At 41.9% G+C, this 23,136-nt stretch overlaps 1 protein-coding gene across 1 annotated transcript in view; it reads right to left on the bottom strand.

The window, feature by feature from the left end:
* ptprfa (protein tyrosine phosphatase receptor type Fa) overlaps nucleotides 1–23,136 on the bottom strand; it is a 139,106-nt gene that overhangs the window by 45,518 nt on the left and 70,452 nt on the right. The window contains exons 3-6 of the mRNA XM_083970707.1: nucleotides 11,389–11,538; nucleotides 7,989–8,134; nucleotides 1,769–1,910; nucleotides 258–446 (exon numbers count right to left, since the gene is read on the bottom strand). Coding sequence (XP_083826833.1) covers nucleotides 258–446; nucleotides 1,769–1,910; nucleotides 7,989–8,134; nucleotides 11,389–11,464 — 553 coding nt within the window. The 5' untranslated portion in view covers nucleotides 11,465–11,538. The remainder of the gene's footprint in view (nucleotides 1–257; nucleotides 447–1,768; nucleotides 1,911–7,988; nucleotides 8,135–11,388; nucleotides 11,539–23,136) is intronic.

Genomic DNA, 23,136 nt, shown 5'->3' with positions numbered 1-23,136 from the left:
CCAGGGAAAAATTTGGAGAAACCTCAGGGTGAGCAACAGAGGAGGGATCCTTCACCCAGGACGGACAGAAAACAGTTTATAACACAGAATATGCAAAAACATGCAGGCTTCATACATAAGTGTTTTGAAAATACAGTTGTTCTTGTGATGTGTGACTTCCTCCAAATATCACTCCATTTCCACCTGTGCCATTTTTCTGAGTTGAACCACTAGCACATTAAGTTGTGAATACAGATCTGTTGAGACAAGTGCTTTACCTGAACGCAGCTGTTTTATGCGCCCGTTGCTGCCACTGATGTCCACAGGGAGGAAGTCTTTGAACCAGTAGATCTCTGGGTCAGGGTGGCCGCTGGCTGCGCACAACATGGTGGCGGTACGTGTTCTCTCTATGACCTTGAGCTGCGGCCCCATGTCGATGGTGGGGAAACCATGAGGGATCTGGTCCTCTGTGACAGACAAACAAACAGACAAACAAACATTGGCACTACCATCTTCAGCATGTGAGGTTCCTCCATGAAACTGTAAAATTCAGCTTCAATGTAAATTTTGCTGGGTCACTGCATTCTTGTCATGGATCTGTTAACAATAGTGGGGGTTGTGCTTTTTTTTTAATACACCCCCATTCCAGGGAGACCTTGCTCAAAACTGAGCCCATAGCTTGTGTGTATCATCAGCTGACTGCAACCCACAGATTAGTTTTACTGTTAGGGACCTCTCGCTGCTCTAATGAAGTAGGCACTTAGTTAATATAGTACATAATGTGACCAAGTCCCCATATGGGGGAGCTTCGGGTGGATGGATGGGGCGGGAAAACACATGACTTTTGACATTGAAGGCCACTGTTTTGTTCCCATTCAAGCCAATAACTTTAAAGGGATAGTTCAACATTTTGGCAAATTGGCCCATTGCCATAATCCCCATAGTCATAGGAGTAGGCTCGTTACCTTTATTTGTCGGTGCAAGCTATTTTTATCCAACAACGTGGATTGTGTGAGCGTGATGAATGTGCAGGTCACAACTTGTCCACCAGAGCGTTTTGGAGTTGTTGGATTGTGTATTTGATGAGTTTGATGAGGGAAACCAAGAAATCCCATTAGCCTCTGTAGTGTAGCTCTGAGCAGCTCACTCGGCTCAGCCGTTCTAAAAATAGCTTGCACCAACAAATAAAGGTAACGAACCTACTGCTATGACTATAGCGATTATGGCAATGGGCCAATTTGCCAAAATGTTGAACTATCCCTTTACTGTAACTAGTATTGGCTATAATTCTAATTAGCTAAAGCCCAGCTGCTCTGGTGATTGAAGCTATAATTCTTTGAATTTAAAGAAACCCTTTAAAGACCATGGAAGCTATGGATGGAGTTGTGAGGTCCTGGGAAATTTGCTGAGGTGGAAACAGGCTGCAGTTTACACTGGAACACACCAGCACCAGTTTTCAAATTGGGCATCTTAAAAGTTTGATGACTCAGTGCAAGGCTGTCTCACTCTGAATTCAGTTGACCTAAAAGGTTAAAGCTGAATACAAAGAGACATGTGGAAGTGAGTTACGAATTGAGCTGGATGTGATGTCCATGCACATGAGGACAAACTTTAATGGAAGAACATCAAGATGTCACATGACCATGAAAATCCCTTCGGTCGTCAGTGAGTCAGAGAGGTGGACAGAGGCTGGGAGACAGTATGGGTGAGAGTAAAGCAACAAGGACACATACTGTAGCATGACTGCTGGTGAGACAGAGAGGAGGACAGACAGGCAGCCGGGTCTTACCCTCTAACACAGTGAGCTTGGCACTGGTGCTGATCTGTCCCACACTGTTGGTGGCTGTGCATTCATAGATGGCCTCATCGCGGTGGATCCTCAAAGGCTGGATACGCAGCACTGAGCCCGAGCTGTCATCAAACTCAATCACCTGGCCAGACAATGGTACAGCAGGGTTAGAAGGTAATCATCTGTGATGTGTGTGTTTCTGTCATCTTTATTACAGACTCAAAATATGTTTATCTTATAATTCTGTATAAGCCTGCTGTTGCATGTGTCAATTTATACACACAGATGAAGATTACATTACAAGCACATAAGCTTAATAGAATGATCCTAATATGACAGACTGTGGAAAGAAAGGATCCCTACTACATATGTTATGACAGTCTCCAAAAATATGGGAATAATGGAAAGGAGTCCAAAATATATTGAAATTATATTCAAAGTGAATGGTGAAAAATCTGCAGCAATACAACATCTGCCAACACTGGCATTCCTGTCTGTGAAAAGAATTATCCTGTTCAACTGGAAAACAAACCAATTTTTTTTGTTTGAATAACTGGCTGAAGGACTTGGTAGATTTAAAGGGGACCTGTTATGCTTTTCCAGCTTTTCAGACTTATAAATGTGTTTAAAATGTTGGATACTGGTTCTAGACGACATGGAAGTGCCATATCATGAGGTTTATGCATTTGGAGCAGCAGCGGCTCCTCACAGAAGCAGCAGCCCGTCTGCAGAGCTCGTCGGCCGGGCCAACCTCCGTCATCATCCCGGTGGAGAAAATGATCGCTAATAAACATACAGTACCCGCAGGTTTTTTTAGAGGTTTACCGCCAGGATGTTATTCTTTTTAGGAGATAAATGTTGGTCTCATTGATGAAATCTAACAATTGTGGCAGCCGCATTAGTTTGAATGAAAAGTGAAGCTGTGAGAAGAAGGAGATATTTTACGAATCATGACATCTGGGAATTTTTCACATACTGCAGATTTAGCTTTTGTTTGCATACTGCATACTACATACTGCATTTTGGCCATTTCAGTACTACGCGCAGTGGCCATCGTCTTGGTAATGCAACGCCAAGGCAGTGGCTCATTTGCAGGGGTGGAAAGAGTACCAAAAAAATCTACTCAAGTAAAAGTACAGTTACCTTGATGAAATTTTACTCAAGTAAAAGTAAAAGTACTGGTGTAAAAATCTACTCAAGTAAAAGTAAAAAGTAGTTCATTTAAAATTTACTCAGAGTAAAAGTTACTTAGTTCCTTTTTTTTTTTTTTTTTTTTTGGGGGGGGGGGCTATAATGGCCAGAGATTGGCCTAACATTCTCTGTGCATGTCTCTAGCTGTGTCCCAATTCAGGGTCTGCATCCTTCGGAGGGTGCATTTGAAGGCCGATTACGTCACAGCGCTGCGCGAAGGCTGTCCCAATTCGTCCAAATTCGAAGGGTCCTCCAAATGCAGCCTCCAAATGCGTCCTCCTTTCCCCTGCATTCGGAGGATGCACCGCTTGTATCCTTCGCGGCCTCCCGTATCCCAAGATGCTTTGCTGCACCGTTGTTGTTATTAGCAACCTAGCCGCTAGCTATCGAACGGTAGCAGCTCTGTGCTGTAGCCACGGTAACCCGGCTCTGCGGCCGGCTCGGAGGTGTGGCTGCCCGCTGAGCTGAGCTCTGCTCTGCTCTGGCTGCACAGGTGAGGAGCGGAGGTGTGTGTGACAACTTTTAATAAGAAAGCTATGAAAACACATTACTTGTGCTCTTTATTCTCTATTCACTTAATAGCCTGAAGCCCCCCCCCCCCCCCCCGGCTGCTGTTCAATGGTTTGTTTATTAGTATATTAATGATAACTGCCCTTGTATTGATTCTACTTCTTGAAAAGAAAAAAAAAAAAAAAAGGAGAAGGAGGAGGAGGAGGAGCGGTAGAGCCGTTACAAGCGCCACTTTCAAATGTTTAACGTTCGGCCGTTGTTTACGTTCGGATCAGGAAAGGCTCTGAAGGCTAGACCGTCCCATTTACCGACCGTTGATGCAGCCGACGGAGGAGCCTCCGAAGCCGTTGCCTCCGGAGACCGCGTAGGCTGGGTCCTCCGAAGGCTGCAGCCCCTGAATTGAGACACAGCTTCTGTGTTCCAAATTTGTCCCTTCTCCATCGATACACTGGTCTCCATCATCTTTTAGCTCCTGTGGCACCAACTTGATTCTGACCTTCTGACACTGCAGTTGTCCAGAGCCAATCAGATGGACAGTTGCAGTTACTGGCACTAAGGTTGTCACGATCATGATCATGATACTAAAATGTTCAACTCAATATCGATATTAAGCAAAATATTCGTTACTCAATACCATTTTCAATACGCATAAAAAAAGAAAAGAAAAATCTCTCTCTCCCTCTTTCACTCACACACACCTGTTTTTTTTTACTGTCTTTCCTGTCTGCTCTCAAGGAGGAGGAGGGGGGGAGGGGGGGGGTGGTTTACTGTAGGTTCTCTCTCTCTTGCCTCTTTACTGTAACTGCTCTGAAGCAGTGGGCTGCTTGTCTGTTCCTCTGAGCATGGCCATGGATCTGACTGGGCTCCGACTGGGCTCCTACATTTAACTCAACGGACCGCCGGTCCGTGTGTCTGGCAGGGTCAGCGGTCCCGTTACCGAACACAGCCAGACATGTTCGTGAGTTCATTAAAAAAAAAAAGCCCGGACGCCCCGGACAGGACGTGAGAAGTGGACATGTCCGGGCAAAAGAGGACGTTTGGTCACTGTAAACGTAGCTGAATAGATGGACATGCCTGATAACGTTGTCTTTAAAGGTGTACAGAAATGGCCGTTTGTCCTGTTTGTCGCGCCGAGTTGTCACGAGCTGCAACACGAGTTTACCCGAGTGAGGAAAACGAATTTGATTGGTCGTTATCGAGCGGGCGGGATATTCAAAGTTTGGGGCGAGCCCGAGCTCCGTGTGTGTGTGCGTGTCTCAGACGTTGAATGACGGATTACGGATTCAATATCAGTGGCTGGTGAATCGTGTACAGGCTGACGTATAATCCGTGCGCCTGCATTATCCAATGCGAAAAAAAAATACACACTTTCATCCCGGATTTACTCAAAAATAGAATTTTGCACAAAGTTTGGCCTACAACGTCTGAAAGATGAGTTATCACATTAATTTTATCACCCAAAGTGGGCTCAAATTCAATTTTCTTTTCTGTACACCTTTAATCATTAACGTCAGCTTTTAACCGCTAGCTGTGGCTAATGGCTAATATTAAGACGACAACATAGCGACGAGCCTTGTTATGCACTAACTCACGTAGCGGTGAGGGGGGAGAGGTGTGTACCTGCTGCTGCTGTGTGCGTCTGTGAAGGGAGAGAGAGAGAGATAGAGAGAAAGAGAGAGGCGGCAGCGGCGTAGCTACTTCTGACAACCCACACAGAGTTATATATTTTTTACTTTGTAACTTAAGCTATTTAAAATGTAACTAAGTAAATTTCTTCCAACAATATGTACTCAAGTAAAAGTAAAAGTACTGATTTTAAAAATTACTCAAAAAAGTACAAGGACACAAAAAAGCTACTTAATTACAGTAACTTGAGTAAATGTAACTCGTTACTTTCCACCCCTGCTCATTTGCTCATTTTGGTTTTGTATGTTGTTGGATAGATATTGTGTTTTGTCTTGTATCATCTGATACAGTTTACAATTATTGCAATATCAATATCATGTCACTCTCAACTGACTTCTGCACTCAGTGGCCCACATTTATCAACCTTGTGTAGGATCCGGTGCAGATTCTGGTGTACGAAAGGTGTGTATGTTGCTGATTTCGCTGTAAAACTGCTGTGGTGTTGATAAATCTGGCATCTGAAAATTATTGTAATAGCTATATTCCTGTTTTAGAGCATGGCTCACAATAAGTCACCCTGGCTGTGGGAGAGGTGATTGGACATGGATCTGTAAAATCAGCAGCCTGGATGAATGTGGCAAAGGTTCTGTTTCTGGAGAAGCTGGAACAGGTGAACAGACCGACCGGTGATGCCACTGATTCAACCTGTCTGATGTTCCTCTGTTCATTAGTGATGAGTTCCTGAGCCGTGGGTTTATTCAGACATGTACTGTGTGCCCGGCAGGTTGTCTACCTTATTCAGGATGTTCTGGAGATCTCCAGTTCACTGGGCATGAATATTGGACTGGTCTCATTAAATCAAGAAAAGGCACTGAACACTGCTTGCTGTGGAAGACTAGGGAGAAGTTTCGGTTCAGCACTGGTCTCATCGCTAAGATCGGGGGTTTTTTTCTCTTTTTTAATCTAAATCTAAATGAGTGCCCTTTCTGCAGTCTGTCTGACGGCGGGTTCACACCGGACGCCGAAGCGCCGCGAATAGCCGCGGAACGGCGCGTCGCGTCTGGTCTGAACTACACAACCGATTGCTCGCGCCGTGCAGTTATCGTTTCGGCGTCTGTTCTATTTTGTGCGCGAGCCGCGAGCAATCGCGTCAATCTTGGCAGGAAGTCACACATGAAACAACGAGAGAATCCGGTCAATTTTCAAAATAAAACACTTTTCAAAATAAAATACAGTGATTGCCAAATGGGATCTTATTTATATTTGTCAGACTCTCAACAGAGAGCGAGAGAGATGAAAACACACACGTACATGAAAGGGAGACAAGGAGTGGGCTGGCTGCAGGGAGGAGGGGGGGGGGGGGGGGGGGGGGGGGGGGGTCAAAACACACAAACAAACAGGGAAAGAGAGAGAGAGAGAGAGAGGCAGAGACGAGTTGTTGTGAAGTGAAGGACGACGTGAAATTAATCTTGGAGGTGGAGAAGTACAGGGAGTTGTGTGACCCACAGCACACAGCATTATAATTATATGAGGTTATTTGCTTATCCATGATGTAAAAAAACAGCTCTGAATGTGAGTAAACAACAGCTGAGGAGCAGAGGCGCTTGCGACCGCCGCGGAGAAATCAGCGTCTGGTGTGAACTGGAGGGACGCGGCTCGCGCGCGATTTCCACGGCCGCTCCGCTTCACGGCGCTTCCGCGTCTGGTGTGAACCTGGCGTGAGTCTGTTTCATGTTTTTATTCAGTGCAGGACACTCAGAGTTTTTTTTTTTGTGTTTTAACTGCTGTTTTTAATCTTTAATGTAGTGTTCTCTGCTTCTCTTTGTAATCAGGAGATTTCAATACAGTAAAACAAAGAAAGGTATGCAAGGTAACTGAACAAGTGAACTTTAAAGGGATAGTTCACCCTAGAATGATATTTCGCTCATTATCTACTCACCCTCATGTTGACTAAGGGCTGGAAGAATTATCAGAGTCCACCGTCCCTTCTCTTAGTTACAGGGGGTCTCGGCGTAGCAGTGAATTTCAATGCAACGGTTGCAAAGGGACACCAGAGCTCTTCGTAAAAAAAACACACACAAAAAAACATCCAAATACCTCCATGATGCTCGTATGTAATGTCCGTCTTGTGCTGAAGCCCCAAATTGCGATATTGTCCCGAAAAAAAATTAAATAAGTCATAAGTCATAAGCTTGTTTGTAGCGGAAGCTTCTCGTCTTCTTCTTCTTCTCCTATTCCTGGTCCGTCCAAATATCGCGTGATTCGCAGTAACCGCACTGACGCCGGCGCAAATCACGCGATATTTGGACGGACCAGGAATAGGAGAAGAAGAAGAAGAAGACGAGAAGCTTCCGCTACAAACAAGCTTAAAATATAGACTTATTTAATTTTTTTTCGGGACAATTACGCAATTTGGGGCTTCAGCACAAGACGGACATTACATACGAGCATCATGGAGGTATTTGGATGTTTTTTTGTGTGTGTTTTTTTACGAAGAGCTCCGGTGTCCCTTTGCAACCGTTGCATTGAAATTCACTGCTACGCCGAGACCCCCTGTAACTAAGAGAAGGGACGGTGGACTCTGATAATTCTTCCAGCCCTTAGTCAACATGAGGGTGAGTAGATAATGAGCGAAATATCATTCTAGGGTGAACTATCCCTTTAAGTGTGCAGCTTTCCTTAGCTAAATTACGTGTGTCTGTCTGTGTTAAAGTGATTGTGAAAAAAGAGTTAGTTGTTTTTTTAACAAGTCAAAAAAGGGTTAGGGTTAGTCTCTCTGCCTCTCTCTCTCTCTCTAGTGCAACCAGGACATGCTTCACCTCCCTGTCTCACACCTTGACTGCTCATTAGCTAACACATCAGACAAAGTTTGAGGCCAGCTCTTGGGTTGTACCTCAAAGCGCTGAGAGCTGACTTTCTTCCCTTTCTTCATCCATGTTATCCGAGGTTTGGGCTCACCCACCGCCTGGCATATGAACGACGCCACTCCTCCTGATATCCCTATCTGATCATCAGGGGACGTGATGAAGTTCGGCATGCCTAAAGGCAGAGGGGTGGTAAAATAAAGGTTAGGGAAGGAAGAGAGAGGGAGAGCAGGAGAGAAAGAGTAAGCAGCATGATAAACAGGTAAGGTTATACAGGTGCATCTCAATGAATCAGAATATCATGGAAAAGTTCATATATTTCAGTGGTTCAATTCAAATGGTGAAACTTAACACACAGACTGAAATATTTACATTTACTTACCGGTACATTTAATGAAAACTCCGAATTCATAATCTCAAAAAATGAGAATAGTGTGAAATATTGTAACCTAACGATGTCACACTCTAATCAACTGATTAACTCAAAACACCTGCAAAGGTTTCCTGAGCATTTTAATTGTCTCAAACTACACTATCATGGAGAAGACTGCCCTCCATCATATTCTAATTTTTTGAGATACACCTGTATATCTGTGTCTATATCTATATATTTTTTATGCTGGTGTATGGTATCTCTTGAGTGTCAAAAAAGAAAAAATCTGCATCTCAGATGGCAAAGAGTGAGTGAAGTTGAGAGTCTTACTGTATGTACTGACTTAATTGGTGAGTGGCACAGGTGAGCTGAGTTAGCTGATGATGTGTGTGTGGTTGTGCAGGTAGATTAGCGCAAAGGTATCGGGAGGTCAAGTGAACAATGGAGCACAACTGTGACCCCTTAAAACTCACAACAATTCATTAATAACTATATTTTCATGGAATTCTTTGGAAGGATATTCTACTCATGGTCTGATGTATCCACCCACTTCATGTTTACTAACCTACAGTTGACAGAACCTAGGGTTACTTTCATGCTAGCAAACAGGATTTACTACTGTTGACATTATTCTCCACAGTGGGGAAACTGTTGATGTCAGGTGACTCACAGACTTTCTATTTAAATCACTGAGGCTGCTACGTGCATTCAGAACTGTTTGTAGTTTCTTTCCTTTCACACACAAAAGCCTGGAGCTAGAGTTATGTGTGTTTTTACTTTGACAAAGTGAGATGAGATTTTTCCAGTCACACATGAGTCCTTCTGATGAGTTCTCAGACATTCCCTAATGGCAAAAAAGCTGAAAGACTTCCTAGGCCAACATTTATACTTCAGCATGTATACATCATTTAACCACTAAATCACCAGTAAAGCTGTTTCTAAGATGGTCATTCAATCTGGCCATAGATTCAATATTATTTGACGATAACAAGAATGTAAAAAATATGTAACTGGGTTGAATAATAAAACCGGCCATTGATAATGGATAATATGTGATATAAATATACATTTGAACCACTATTTTCTAAGTATAGTTGTAGTGCCTGTACATCTGTGTACGGGACATTTGGTTGTCACACAATTATAGACAGGAATTTGTTCAACATGCAGCCAATTTGCACTAGTTTACATTTGCACTGCATGTGCAACTGTTGTAATAAGGTGACCAGAATTTTTTAATAAAGTAATCTCTAGTTCAGAAGTAAAAAAAACAATATTTTTTATCTTGGTAATAGAAATCACCCCCAACTTTATTAGGTACTGACAGAACTTTGTGGCATGGACTCAACAGGTTCCTGGAACTGTTCCTCTGAGGTTAAATCTGTTTAGACTTTTTTGCCATAATTCGAGACTTTTTTTTAATTTTATGTGTTTCTATACATAAATTGATAATGTGCATAAAAACAGAGTGATGGAAAGCCAGCTATAGTGTATATATATGGACTTCTGAGTGTTACTTAACATTTAACTCTAAATCATATGCCTAAATTATAAATTCTGAGTTATATATAATACATATATGTTTTGTTTAACATAAACAGCTACCATGGTGCATGTAATGCTGAATGAGTTGTAGCCAATACCTGGGGGAGAAAGCATATAAATAATAAGTGAGAGGTGGTTAATTTGTCTGTAACGATATCAATCAGCAGCAGCCGGTTGTTTATCTGGGAGGCTGCCTCTTGGACGGTTTGGAGACAGTTCAGAGAAGTTTAATTCCTTGCCCCACCCTAATGTGCTGCACCTGTGTCTGTCTTCCCTCTCCTGAAGTATTTAGTGAGTCTTTCCCTCCTTCTGTGCCAGATCTTTGTCTTCAAGTGAGAGTTCCAGCATTTCTGTTTTGAGTCTCTAGTGTGTGTCGACCTTTGCTTTTGCCTATTACTCACTCTTCTGCCTGCTGATTTGGATACCTTTTTTTAAATATATATATATATATATATATATATATATATATATATATATATATATATATATATATATATATATATATATATATATATATATATATATATATATATATATATATATATATATATATATAATCTAAACTACTCTAATCAAAATTAAACCAAATGACAAACACCTCAGTCATTTTACCACATTATTAATCAACCAATTATACAGCGTTCTGCTTAAATTAAAGTTCTGCACTTTCATCTTTGGCCTTTGTATAATTCCTTTCATTTAGAATGTTGATGACGGAGTGAAACTGTGCAGAAACACAACAAATCACAACAACAACATCCACAACAAATCATCTGTCACAAATGCACAGTGCGTCTGCGTCCAACAAAAAGGTTGTAGGAGCAAGAAAATGTGATTACGATGACCCAAAGAAAAATATATATAAATGGAAAAAAAACATGGTGCATCTCACTGCCCATATCAATCATATCATCAGATGCCTATTGCCATTGTTGAGGAACCATGTGCACACTGGGCTGCTGGTCATACACCTTCCTCCAGGGTAAAAAGCACTGTACAAGAGACTGTGGCTGGTCAGCAAACCAGCTTGGATCAGACTACAAGGGAGGCTGACACTGCCCCACTATCACACATCTATGCTGCTCTGCTTTGTCCATACGACCAACAGGTTTCATAATGTCCAGCAGTCTGTCCACAAGTGTGATCTGTGTTGTATCGACCAAGGTTGGCATGGTGTAATCTGGTCATGTAACTGTGCTCATGTCTGGATGACAGAGGTAACATTAAATCACATCATGTGGTTCTGGACCCTCTTACCAGCTCAGTGTCAACCCACAGTTGATGACATGGTCAACTAACAGCGTGCAGATATTATCTGGACAGCTGTGTCCTCATTCTGTCCCTGCAGGTCCACTCCTCAAACTCCAACTCTCACCCTCCTTTGATTTCTTCCTCTCACTGCTGCTTCCATTGTTGTAAAAAATAGATCTTTTTTCATAGTGCTGACATCCTCATGATGCATCACAAACTAGGCAGTGAGGCCCTGGGCTGTGTGAGCGTACAATACTCACTCTCTGTGTGAGAAGGCAGCACCAGTCTGGTCAGTAACAGGATGCAGAGCACTCCCTTGGTGAATGTAAGGTCCATGCTGTGACTGTTGCTGCCCTGGTCCTGACACTGCAGCTGATTGGCTATGACCGCAGACAATCACAGAGTGGCACCTGCAAAAGAGACAAGAGATGTTAAAGGCTGAAGTTCAGGGTGTGTCACAGCGTATGGTCATGTACTGTAAAGCCATTTCAATACATTACACACAATACACGTTCCAGGTGGAAGTTTCAAGCCATTTCACCCATTTCACGAGACCCATATTTGTGCATATGCAAAGTTTTGTGAGTTTTTGAGGCCATCAAAAATGTGATTCTTTAGTGCTCAGCAGAAGAATAAAAAACATTCCATTAGAATCCTGCTCCCTTCAGCACTCTTGGGCTCTAAATGTATACAGTTTTTGCTAAAAAAAAAAGAAAAAAAAGAACTGATTTTGAAGCTTTCAAAACTCTTCACAGTCTGCATCACAAGCATCAACCTCAGCTGAACAGTTCATCTCATCCCCCAACTCTTTATCACCAACAAAACATTTCATGTCTCAAAATAAGATCATTCATCCACAGCACTGGCAACAAGTCTCACTCTGGAAACAAACACTGTTTGTAACACACTTACTTTCAATGAACTATCAACAGAGCATTACATAAAAGACATTTAGACTTAGACTTATTGTCCCTTCAGTGAAATTCTCTTTCACAGTACCTCTTCATTACACATTCCACCATGAGGACAGAGCAAGAAGGCAAAAAAGTCAATACTCTGGCCTTTTGTTCACGGCCGCTATGACAGCCGGGATGAGGCTGAGGGACTACCTCTGTCACAGGAAGCAGAAACCACTGACTGTGGCGACTGACTGGGAGTCAAAGCCAACATCAGTGAGTATTTATAGGAGCCGGGCAGTATCAAATGCAAAAAGACAGAGTTCTGTGCGGGACATGAGAGGAAAGACATTCAGGATCTTGGCAAGACATTGCAGTTGGGAAATTGCCCAACAGTTGTTACGGTTTGTTTTTATTATCATTCTTATAAAGTAATTTGCAGTTTTACAGACCTGTGGTCCACTCCAGATGAAACTGACAGATTCAAAAGATGTGTGATTTAATTAACAGAAGTGTGTCTGTGTGTTTTTAATAAAGCACTAGAATGGTCATCATAAACAAAACATTGAACACTAAGTGGAATGTGATGTTTTTGCATTTAATCTTTTCATAACATAAAATTACGTTACTATGGGAATTGTAAGGTTATATAAGTATAAGATGTAACTACAATTTAAGTGATTTATATGGACATACAATAATCATAGGTCAGGACAGTGATAAATATGTCTGGTGGGAGAATGAGGAGCTGTTTGGGAGCTGAAAGAGCCGGCTGTTGTCGGTGAGCTGAGCCAAATGATCTGGCTCCTGAAAAGAGCTGGAATTCCCACCACTCATATGAATTTGTAATGTTACAGAGGAAAAACTGAGCACTCTTTTTAAAAAAAAAAGGCTGATTAAAGCTGATTGTAAATGTTGCTTATGAATAAACATATAACTAAACTAATTTCAAAGGGAGGCAGAGGAATAATTGAAGATATGCCAAGCAGAGAGTGAGAGAGAGAAGTTGTCAGTAACTAGGTCTCTTATTAATCAGTTTGACCAACTCCACATAAATAAAGACTGAACTGTTGTGGATCCCAGATGACGGCTGAGCTTGTGTGTGAGTGGAATAATAATGATCTATCTGAGGCCCAGTGCATGGACTGATTAAAAAACGTATGAGATTTGTATTGGCTTATAACAGAAATACAAATAAATCTAATAACTTTACCAAATGTGTGGTGGTGGTTCAACCTTTTTTTTTTTAAATAAAAATGTATTACATTACATTACATTATGGATTTATTAATAGTTACCCTATGCTAACCAAGCTAACTACTACTTTCCTGTGCAACAAGTGGAACTTTGGAGTGGGTAATGCCACACTGTATTTATAATAATGTCTCTGGTCGATCCTCAGATGAGGAGGACTGTGAATAGATTGGAGAGGTTTGGACAGTGAATAATACAAACTGACATCAGACAGTAAACCACACTGGTTGCTTAGTGAACATAAAGAGAGAATATGACAGCTTTTATCTCAGAAGGGGGTGGGGGTGAGTGGAGGCACTACTACAGCTGACTCTGCACTTCCATCGCAGCTCCTAAGGACAGCATCCTGTCACACACACACACACACACTGGTCTTTCTATAGTTGTGAGGGTAATTGTTTATATCATGCGTTCCCAAGCTGTTAACCCTTACCAGTCAGATTTACCCAGTGTAATGCCTACCTGTGAACCTGGACCTCACCTTAATGCCAAGTCTGAATCCCCAAACAGCTCTTTGGAGGTATGAGCACTGCACTGACCAGAACGTTATCACTTTCCTTACATGTCACAACAAAAAAAAGTGAATAAAGCACATTTACTTTCAGTGTTTTTCTGGCACTGTTTCATGGACACAGGAGGAGGCTGTGAGCTGAGATGCTGATCATGACTTTCCCATAGCTTATGACCCAGACATCTGATGACTACTGTACAATCCGGTCTGGTGATATTATTCTTTTAATTTCTAAGTTTCTTTAGATCAAGAAAAAAACAAACATTATTCTTGAAAAGAAAAAAGATAACGCTTGTAGAATTTGTTCATTTCTTTATGCAGTCCATACTGTACGTACACTTAATATGTACACACAAAACAGGATATACATATCAAATTGAACATATGTGTATGCAAAGTAATAAAGCACATAGTTGTCTATGATTAACAATGTTGTATTTGATGTGAGTACAGTACAGCCATTCTAAATAACCAGTCTGTGCCTCAGTTGTTGTGAATAGAATTAGGATGTTTGTGTTTTGTTTGTTTAAATGTTACGTTTCTGTTGTTTTGTTTGTTATTTATGTGAAACTTTGGACGTAATGGGACGCAAGACAAATTTCAGAGTGATCTGACAATAAAGTGCAATCTTATCTTATTTTATCAGCAGGTGCGTGCATTCAATCTACATATATTGTGGTAGAATGAATACTGAACCACACAGATGACAGTCATAAGTAGTGGTGGGGGAAAAATCAATCCAACATAGTATCGTGATATTTTGCATGGCAATATTGTATCAGTACAGACCAGGGTTATTATAGCTACCAAAAATTAAAATAAAACTAGCAGTGAAAAAATTATTTAGTAAACTGAAATTAAAATGACACTTTTTCCAAAAACGAGAACTAAATAAAAGTCTGAAAGTCTTCTTAGAGATGCTAAAGCTGCAGGAAGAAAACACCACAGCTCAATATAGGACGACTTGGAGTACGACCCACATGTAGATAAGAGTGAATGTAACGTGATATGGACTGATGGAAACATTATGGGATGCATCTAAAAGGGAGAAATCCCACAAATGTGTAAGTTCATCTTCAGAGGTCTCACAGAGGCTTTCTCCTAAAACCTGAAAAAGACTAAGACTAAATAAAAACTAGTCAATTCCTCACCAACACTCAAATACCAGCCCTGAACGCGTCTTTACCTCTCACTCTGCAGAAGTCACACAACATCATCAAGGACCCTTCCCATCCTGCCCACCAAGGGGGGTGGACCCAACTACGCGCAGACTCTGGCTGCAGCAGATGGGTGATCTGCACTAAAAAAAACTATTCATAACTAAACAAATGTTGTCCATATATAGCTATTACTTTAACAATTTGCATAATGTTACTATAATGTTACTTTCATAGAAAAGTACATAATTATAATTATTCATGATTTTAAGTAAGCAGTATCATAACTGCATTTCTGATGTTCATAACAACCCAAACCGTTTGAAAATCAGTCAAAAACTGAAAAAGTTGAGGCTTTATTAAAAGAAGACAATCATCTAACAACCTACGTAGACTGTTTAATTTAATCCATTACACTTCTCACATCAACTCATCAATCACTAGATGCAGAAAAAGCTTTTGATAGGGTAAACTGTTTTTTGTTTTGTTTTCTGCACTTAAAAAATTGGATTTGGTGAATCATTTATCCACTGGGTGAGGGTTCTGTATACCACACCAATGGCCACAGTCATCACCAATGGAATGCTATCACAACGTTTCACTTTGCACAGGGGCACTAGGCAAGGATGCCCACTCTCACCATCATTATTCGCCATATTCATTGAACCACTTGCAGCTGCAATATGTCAAAATGTAAACATCACAGGAATTCCAACAAAAAATGTACACCATAAGATTAACCTATATGCAGACGACATACTTCTCTATCTACAAAATCCCTCAGCATCATCACGAGCGCGAGGCTGCTGCAGCCGGCGACCCTGCTGACAGCAGACCGGGGGAGAAAAAAAACATTCTTTACTTGGTCCTTTGTTGAGTTTTAGGCAATGAAGAAAGGAGTTGGTTAAGCTACTAAAAAGACCATGAGCGTTAGCTATACTATGTCATATTATTTACAGATCTCCCAGTCAGGGGTTGATAAAGTTTAGTTCTTGGAATTCTGTGCATTAGAAAGAACTGTTCTTTTAAGTATTATTTGTTTTTATTATGTCTGTTCAACGTCCTCCAACAAGGACGGGTGGTGGTGGGGTTCATAATGTTCACAATGATATTTTATTAGTTTAACCATGGATGAGGTAATGGCTGTTATGTTTTCTTTTCAACTACATTCCTTGTTACATGTTAATTGCTGGATTAATGGAAAAACATCAACCAATATTGCATATCCATAATTATTATAATAGATAATTAAAGAATACTTACACTATATAAAAAAAAAAAGGATTTTTACGCCTATTTTGAATTTTACTCGAATACAAATACAATTACTTCCCCCCCCATCAACAAATACAAATACAGATACAAATACCAGCTGCTTTGCACACCCCTACCTCCCACTAAGCAACTATAGCTGGGATGTGGCTGCCTCAACCCCCCCCACTCACTCGGCCGTGTTATTGGGCAGCAGTGTCAGGTGAGTCATCTAGTCTTGTTATATGCTGCCCACCACCTTTTTGAACTTTTGCCATATGGCAGAAGATATAGATCCATTAAAACATGCAACACACCATTCAGAAACAGTTTTTACCCCACAGCCATAACCACACTGAACAGTGAAGCAATCAATATCAATAATGTTTAATATATAATATAATGACAATAAAGTTTCTTATCTTATCGTATCCTATTTTGTCTTATCTTAACATTTGGATGTATATAGTGTACATTTCCTTTATCCCACTTCTCATAGATATTATATATGTTGTTATTTAAATATTATTTTATTGCATGTCTGCTATGTCTGTTATGCTACTGGATGCTTGAATATCCCTTGGGATCAAATAGTATCTAATCTAATTGAGGGAATAAATATCATTAGTGCTACTAGGCTGAGCTATAACTCTAAGGATCTGTCTACCCTAATATGATCTACCGTATGTCAGAGTTACTAATGTAATATAATGTGGTTGTAATGTAGTGTGTTGTAATGCTTCTTGTTGGCTCAGAATAACAGAAGACCACGGTGGCAGATACAGTATGGATGGATCAGGTACACCCCCATGTACAGGCAGTGTCAGGGGGAAGGCAGGGAGACTGGACCCAGTGGGATGTCACCATAAACAGATGTCTCAGCTGGGCGACCAGACACTGTGATGTGGTCCTGGATGGAGAAAGGGCTCATGATGGTAGAACTCACCATCCCATGGAAGAAGGGGATGTCAACATCTCATGAAGAGAAATGGATCAAATACACCAATCTGGCAGCAGAGTGCCAAGATGTTGGCTGGATGCCACCCAAGGAGGTGGGCTGCTGAGGCGTCTCAGGAACATCAGTGATCAGCCTGCAGGGGGGCGGCAGGGAGACATCCCCTTACTTAATGTTTTATTTATCCTCTTTTTTTTTCTTATTCACATGATATTCTCCTGATGCTGTGACATACAAGGCGTTGCTCCACAGCCCTGCCCTGTAGTATCCAGGGGAGAAACAGATTGCCAGGGCCTGGGGCTCGGCCAGGCTCAGTGGGTCACATCCCTTCAGAGCCCGGGCCAGGCTCCAGTCTAGCCAGAAGCCAAACCTCCTGTCACTGGGGACGTCACGCTTTCAGAGAAACAGGGCCAGCACCCTGCTGGTCCTCTCCTTATTCAGCTCACAGAAGACTGTATGGGAACATCATGTACTGGACATATGGCCATGATTCATATTCACCAATGAAATCATCTTTGTGACATTAAAAAAGTCCAAAATCTCAGAGAAAGGACGACTAGAGTCAAGACAATTGTAACCAACATGAATGAGTTCTGCAAGAGAAGAGGTGAGAAGCCAATGTGGGAGGACACTATAGGATGACAGTCTGATGCATGTAATATATTTAGTGCTCAACAGCCATGGACAAAAAGCTGCTTTTATTTCAGGCACGGCACAGACATTTCAATTCTGGGTGAGCCAAAACAATTATGGCTGGGACTTGTACTTGTACAGAAGTTAATATTGCTGCTTTCCAACTTTTTTCTCTCTCTCTTTGGAAAAGAATGATGCATTGGAGAGTAATTATTTCATTATGACATATTAATAATCTTGGACCAAGTATTATTCTGTCACTATTAGTATTGGTGGTGAAGATCTGATCTGTATCTAATAAGCACTGTTGTAACACTGATACGTTTAAACATGGAGGAGTTAGCTTTTTCAAATGTGCTGCTTGTTCTTCAATATGTATATTATATTTTTTTAAATAGAAATGTAGTGGAGTCAAAAGTGCAATATATATCTTAAGTGCAGTCTAGTAAAAGCCATAAGTTCCAAAGAAAGATAATACTCAATACACAATACACTGTCTGCAGTTACAATGTAGTACTCATGTAAAACTACTTTGTTACTGTCTATCACTGGTCTCATGGTGGGGCTGGATAGGGATTCCTTGAAGCTGCTTGTATAACAAACACAAGATCATCACTGTGGAACAGAGGGGAACCCTCTGGGCCTTCAAGGTATTCAGTGAAGGCCTAAGAAAAAATATTGAAATAATTATTGTACTACTATATATTTATTTTATTTTTTAATTTTAATTGTATTTATTTATTTTATACAGTGAGCAACACACAAGTAATATTAGATAATTGTTATAAAGTTGGGACTAATATTTCTTGGGAAACAATGGGTTAATATAATGGAACGGCAAATGGACCAATCACAATTTTTCTTCCAACGGTATCTGGGCAGTAAATCATCGACTCCCCCTGCAGGGCCTTCAGTGGCTGTGACTGAAGGCCCGTGTAATGCAAGTCAATGTGGGCATGAATTTGAGATTGACAGGTGTCTTAGCCAATCATATTCCACTGAGTTGTGGGCGGGACCATATCACGACAGCTTCCGGGTATTCGCGAATACCCAGCAGAAAAACATTGCCGCCAAAATAGTGAGGGAGCGGGTTGCCAAGTCCGCTTATTATTTACGTGACTTTGTTTTACGTGACTTTGTTTTTCTGTGAAGTCGCTTATATTGGTAGTCGTGGGTTGCGGGTTTTTGGGCTTGTTGTTAAAGTGTAGTTACTTATTTAGGGCTGCTTCCAGCTCCATGAGTTGTCAAGCAGATATTTTCGACATGTTATTTAAACGCAGGATAGTTTGTCCTCCTGCTGGACCTGTCACCCCCGCCCCGTTCCCCCCGCCCCTCCCTTCCCCCGTACACACGACAGTTTGCCACGGTGACAACAACAACAACGAGATTGTCTTTCACCCTACAGTCTATGCTTTCACCACGCTGATCAAGAGAATAGTTACCGTAAGGAAAGAGCGGAGCCTACAGTCTGTGGCCGGAGCGCACATTTGTTTATTAGAAGTTTAAATGGTGCTGATTAAACGCATGACTTTAAGCTGGGTCAGTTCTGCTGTTGAAGCCCCACAGACCCACAGACCCAGCGCCGCCGCCGCAGCAGCAGCAGCAGCAACAGCAGCACAGAACTGAATTTGTACTGTAAACCTACAATTTGCATATACCGGTAGTTTGATAGCCATTAAGGTCAGTGAAAAATGGCTGAACATTTACAAAGAGCTTGTGCCTTTTTCCCATGTCACCTCAGGAGGTGTTTGTTTTATAGCCACTTTTGGCAGAAATATTAAATCCACAGTGAAATTCAACTGTGTCTAAAGCTCAAACAAACACAAAAAACATTATCAAAAATACATCTTTAGTTGTTGAACAGCTCATGATTGACATTTTACTTTCATTCCAGCTAAACAAATAAGTGAATGTGTGATTTGCTAGTTTCTTTCTTTCTTTTTTTTTTTTTAAATAGCCTAAGTGATTCATGATAGCCAGCTTTGAATGACTGTTTTTCCAGAATCACCTCGTGTGTTGTGAAGCCAGTTAGGGCAAAGAAACATGTAATATGCCGACCATCCATGTGACAAGGCTCTGGCTATTATTTCTATTGCTATGTTTCATTTTTTATTGCTACATGGTCCTATTGAAGGCCCAGGGTCCGGGTCCACGGTTCGCCACTGCTGTGGAAACAAGACTGAAATAAATGCTGAGAAATAAGCAGTTAGTGAGACTCAAATCCACAGTCAAGTGTTTATTCCTGCTTCATTTGAATGCTGATGAAAAGAGCCGCAGATAGTTACTATTACTATAACACCCACTATACTGTGTGAATTGTGTCAACAAAGAGCAAGTAGATCTACAAAGGTACTAGTAAGTGTCTTATTCGTGTCAGTAACAAATGTGGACAGAAAGGAAGAGAGATTCCTCACTATTCAACAACACTGCCTCTCACCTGTCTGCTGCTGCGGGAGGAAGCTGAAACACCATCACTATCTGAACAGCTGCAAGTTTTGATTGCTATTAAAATAAAACTGATTGTTTGGTGCTGATGGTCATGGTTAGCTGATGCTCACTGTGTGTTTATTTCTCTTACTTGACACTATCACAGCAGGTGAACTATCACAGGGTCAACATAATCACAAACAACCTCACATACGCACTCACATTCACCAATCAACCTAGTGTGTATGAATTGGGCCTGATAGAGGAAAGCTTGATAGGTGCTGTCAGTGGTGACAGGGAAGAGAAAACAGTAGTGAGCGAGCAAGAGGGAGAGAGAGAGAGAGAGATACAGGGTAATTGTTAAGCCGCAGACTATGTTGGCCCGGAGGGGCATATCAATGGACCACCTATGACCCCAAACACCACCACCCAAAGACACTAAATAAAGTAGGAAGAGGTTTAATACAAAATATAAGGACGATGCAAACAAAGCAGACACAACTAAAAGAGAAAGAAACGCCCACAAACAGCGCTGGATAAAGCAACAACATCACCATCAGAATCCAAGGGCCCTATTTTCCTGGCGCAACTCAGGGGGGCGCAGCGAGGCGAGCCCTGGCGCAGCCGGCGCAGTGGCATTTTCCTCCAGTGCAACAACGTGAATCAGCACATACACGTATATCTATATCGATTGTCCCGTCACACTGATGACAGATCAAAGGCTGTCGGCATGCGTAATGGAAACTAGACCTGACTTAATTAACACAGCTGAAACTGTGGCGCAAACTACCTCTCAGCCAACCACAAACAGACACGCCTTCAGATAGTGAGTATATATTCGACATCTCTCATCTTCAAAGAAAATTCAAAAGAAAAAAAAAAGAGAGACGCCACTAACAAAATGTAAGTCACGTTCGGTGCCTTAAAGGATAATTTCCGTTTTTTACAACCTGGACCTTATTTCTAGCATAAAATAAGATCATTTTACTCACCCAGAAACTTTGGTGTCATTTGGAGTTGTTTTGACGAAATTAGCCCCAGTGGAGCGGCGCGTATATCCGTATAATGCGAGAACACGGGGCACGCAATGCAGCCTCTAAATAACACATTATCCGCTGCAAAACTCGTTCATTTCGCCAATATTTTGTTATGATACACTAGTGATATTCCCCTCCGAGCCCGTGGTGGCATGTTATCAACATGCTGCGCCTGTAGGTTGACTACTAACCTCCGACCTGGATGATGTCATCTCCGACCGCTGCCCGGCGCGGCTAACTTGCTACGGCTAATGCTATGGTTCGTTTCTGCGTGTTTCTGACTTGTCAGAACAAAATGAGCAGCTGGATGAAGTTCAGCTTCCACAGGCTTCCTCTCCTCAACCTGGACTCACTAAAGCTCCGGCTAGTTGAGCTAAAAATGCCGAATGCCGAAGCAGAATGATTATTATCAGAATGAGCCGGGCAGCGGTCGGAGATGACATCATCCAGGTCAGAGGTTAGTAGTCAACCTACAGGCGCAGCATGTTGATAACATGCCACCACGGGCTCGGAGGGGAATATCACTAGTGTATCATAACAAAATATTGGCGAAATGAACGAGTTTTGCGGCGGATAATGTGATATTTAGAGGCTGCATTGGGTGCCCCGTGCTCTCGCATTATACGGATATACGCGCCACTCCACTGGGGCTAATTTCGTCAAAACAACTCCAAATGACACCAAAGTTTCTGGGTGAGTAAAATGATTGTATTTTATGCTAGAAATAAGGTCCAGGTTGTAAAAAACGGAAATTATCCTTTAAGGATTTACCTGTTTCATGTGATTACCCCTTAATTTAATTTTTATCCTTAACGTGATCTACAAAGATGGAGTACATTGTTGCAAGAAGGAGGAGGAGGAGGTACAGGGAGCGAATATATCACCAAAGATCCACCTATTTGGGCATGACAGAGCAGGAATGCAGGTGGACCACACGAATGATGCATTAAATAGCCTGCAGTCAAATGTAATTGTCACTTAATTGTGTACTCTATTCATGTAACAGGAACAAATTACATCTGTCCCGCGAGGTGGTCAACATAGTGACACGCATCGTGGCCTCTGATGCGCATCCCGGTGGCCTGTGCGCTCTCCCAGTTGCTGTAAAGGTGACAGCGGCTCTGGCCTTCTATGCCACCGGGTCTTTTCAGCACACCGTGGCCTCGGTGGCGGGGATAAGTCAGGCCGCTGTCAGCTCGGCTATACATGCAGTGTCTTCCAGTCTAGTCCGACATGCAAGTGAGCACATCATTTTTCCATCAACACCTGAGAGCCAGCTGGAAACGAAGCGAGGCTTCTTGTTGAAATGTGGATTCCCTGGGGTACTGGGAGCCATCGACTGCACACATGTGCAGTTGCGCGCACCAGTTACCCAAGCCATCACTTATGTGAACCGTAAGGGAGTACACTCCATTAATATCCAGGTGATTTGTGACTCAAATTGCCTGGTGACATACGTGTATGCCAATTTCCCTGGGTCTGCGCACGACTCATTCATCTTGGCGAATTCTGTCATCCCTACAGTCTTTCAGGGGGACACCCCTCTGGATGGGTGGCTGCTAGGTGACAATGGATATCCACTTAAAACGTGGTTGATAACGGCATACATTACACCCACAACAAGAAGGCAGCGTGGTTTTAACCGTGTTTTCAGTAGTGCCAGGTCAGTCATTGAGCGTACTTTTGGAATACTCAAAATGCGTTTCAGATGTCTGGACCGTACGGGTGATTCATTATCATACAGCCCCCAGAGTGTCAGTGCATTCTTTGTGACATGTTGCGTGCTACACAACATAGCTCTTCGCCATGGATGCCACTTTGACCTCACGGAGGAGACATTACAGGACTTAAAGGACAATTCCAGGCGAATTCAACTCTGGGGTGTAT

The sequence above is a fragment of the Trachurus trachurus genome (assembly GCF_905171665.1).
Source record: "Trachurus trachurus genome assembly, chromosome: 4".
Taxonomy (NCBI): domain Eukaryota; kingdom Metazoa; phylum Chordata; class Actinopteri; order Carangiformes; family Carangidae; genus Trachurus; species Trachurus trachurus.
This window is presented reverse-complemented; position numbering and strand designations above follow the sequence as displayed.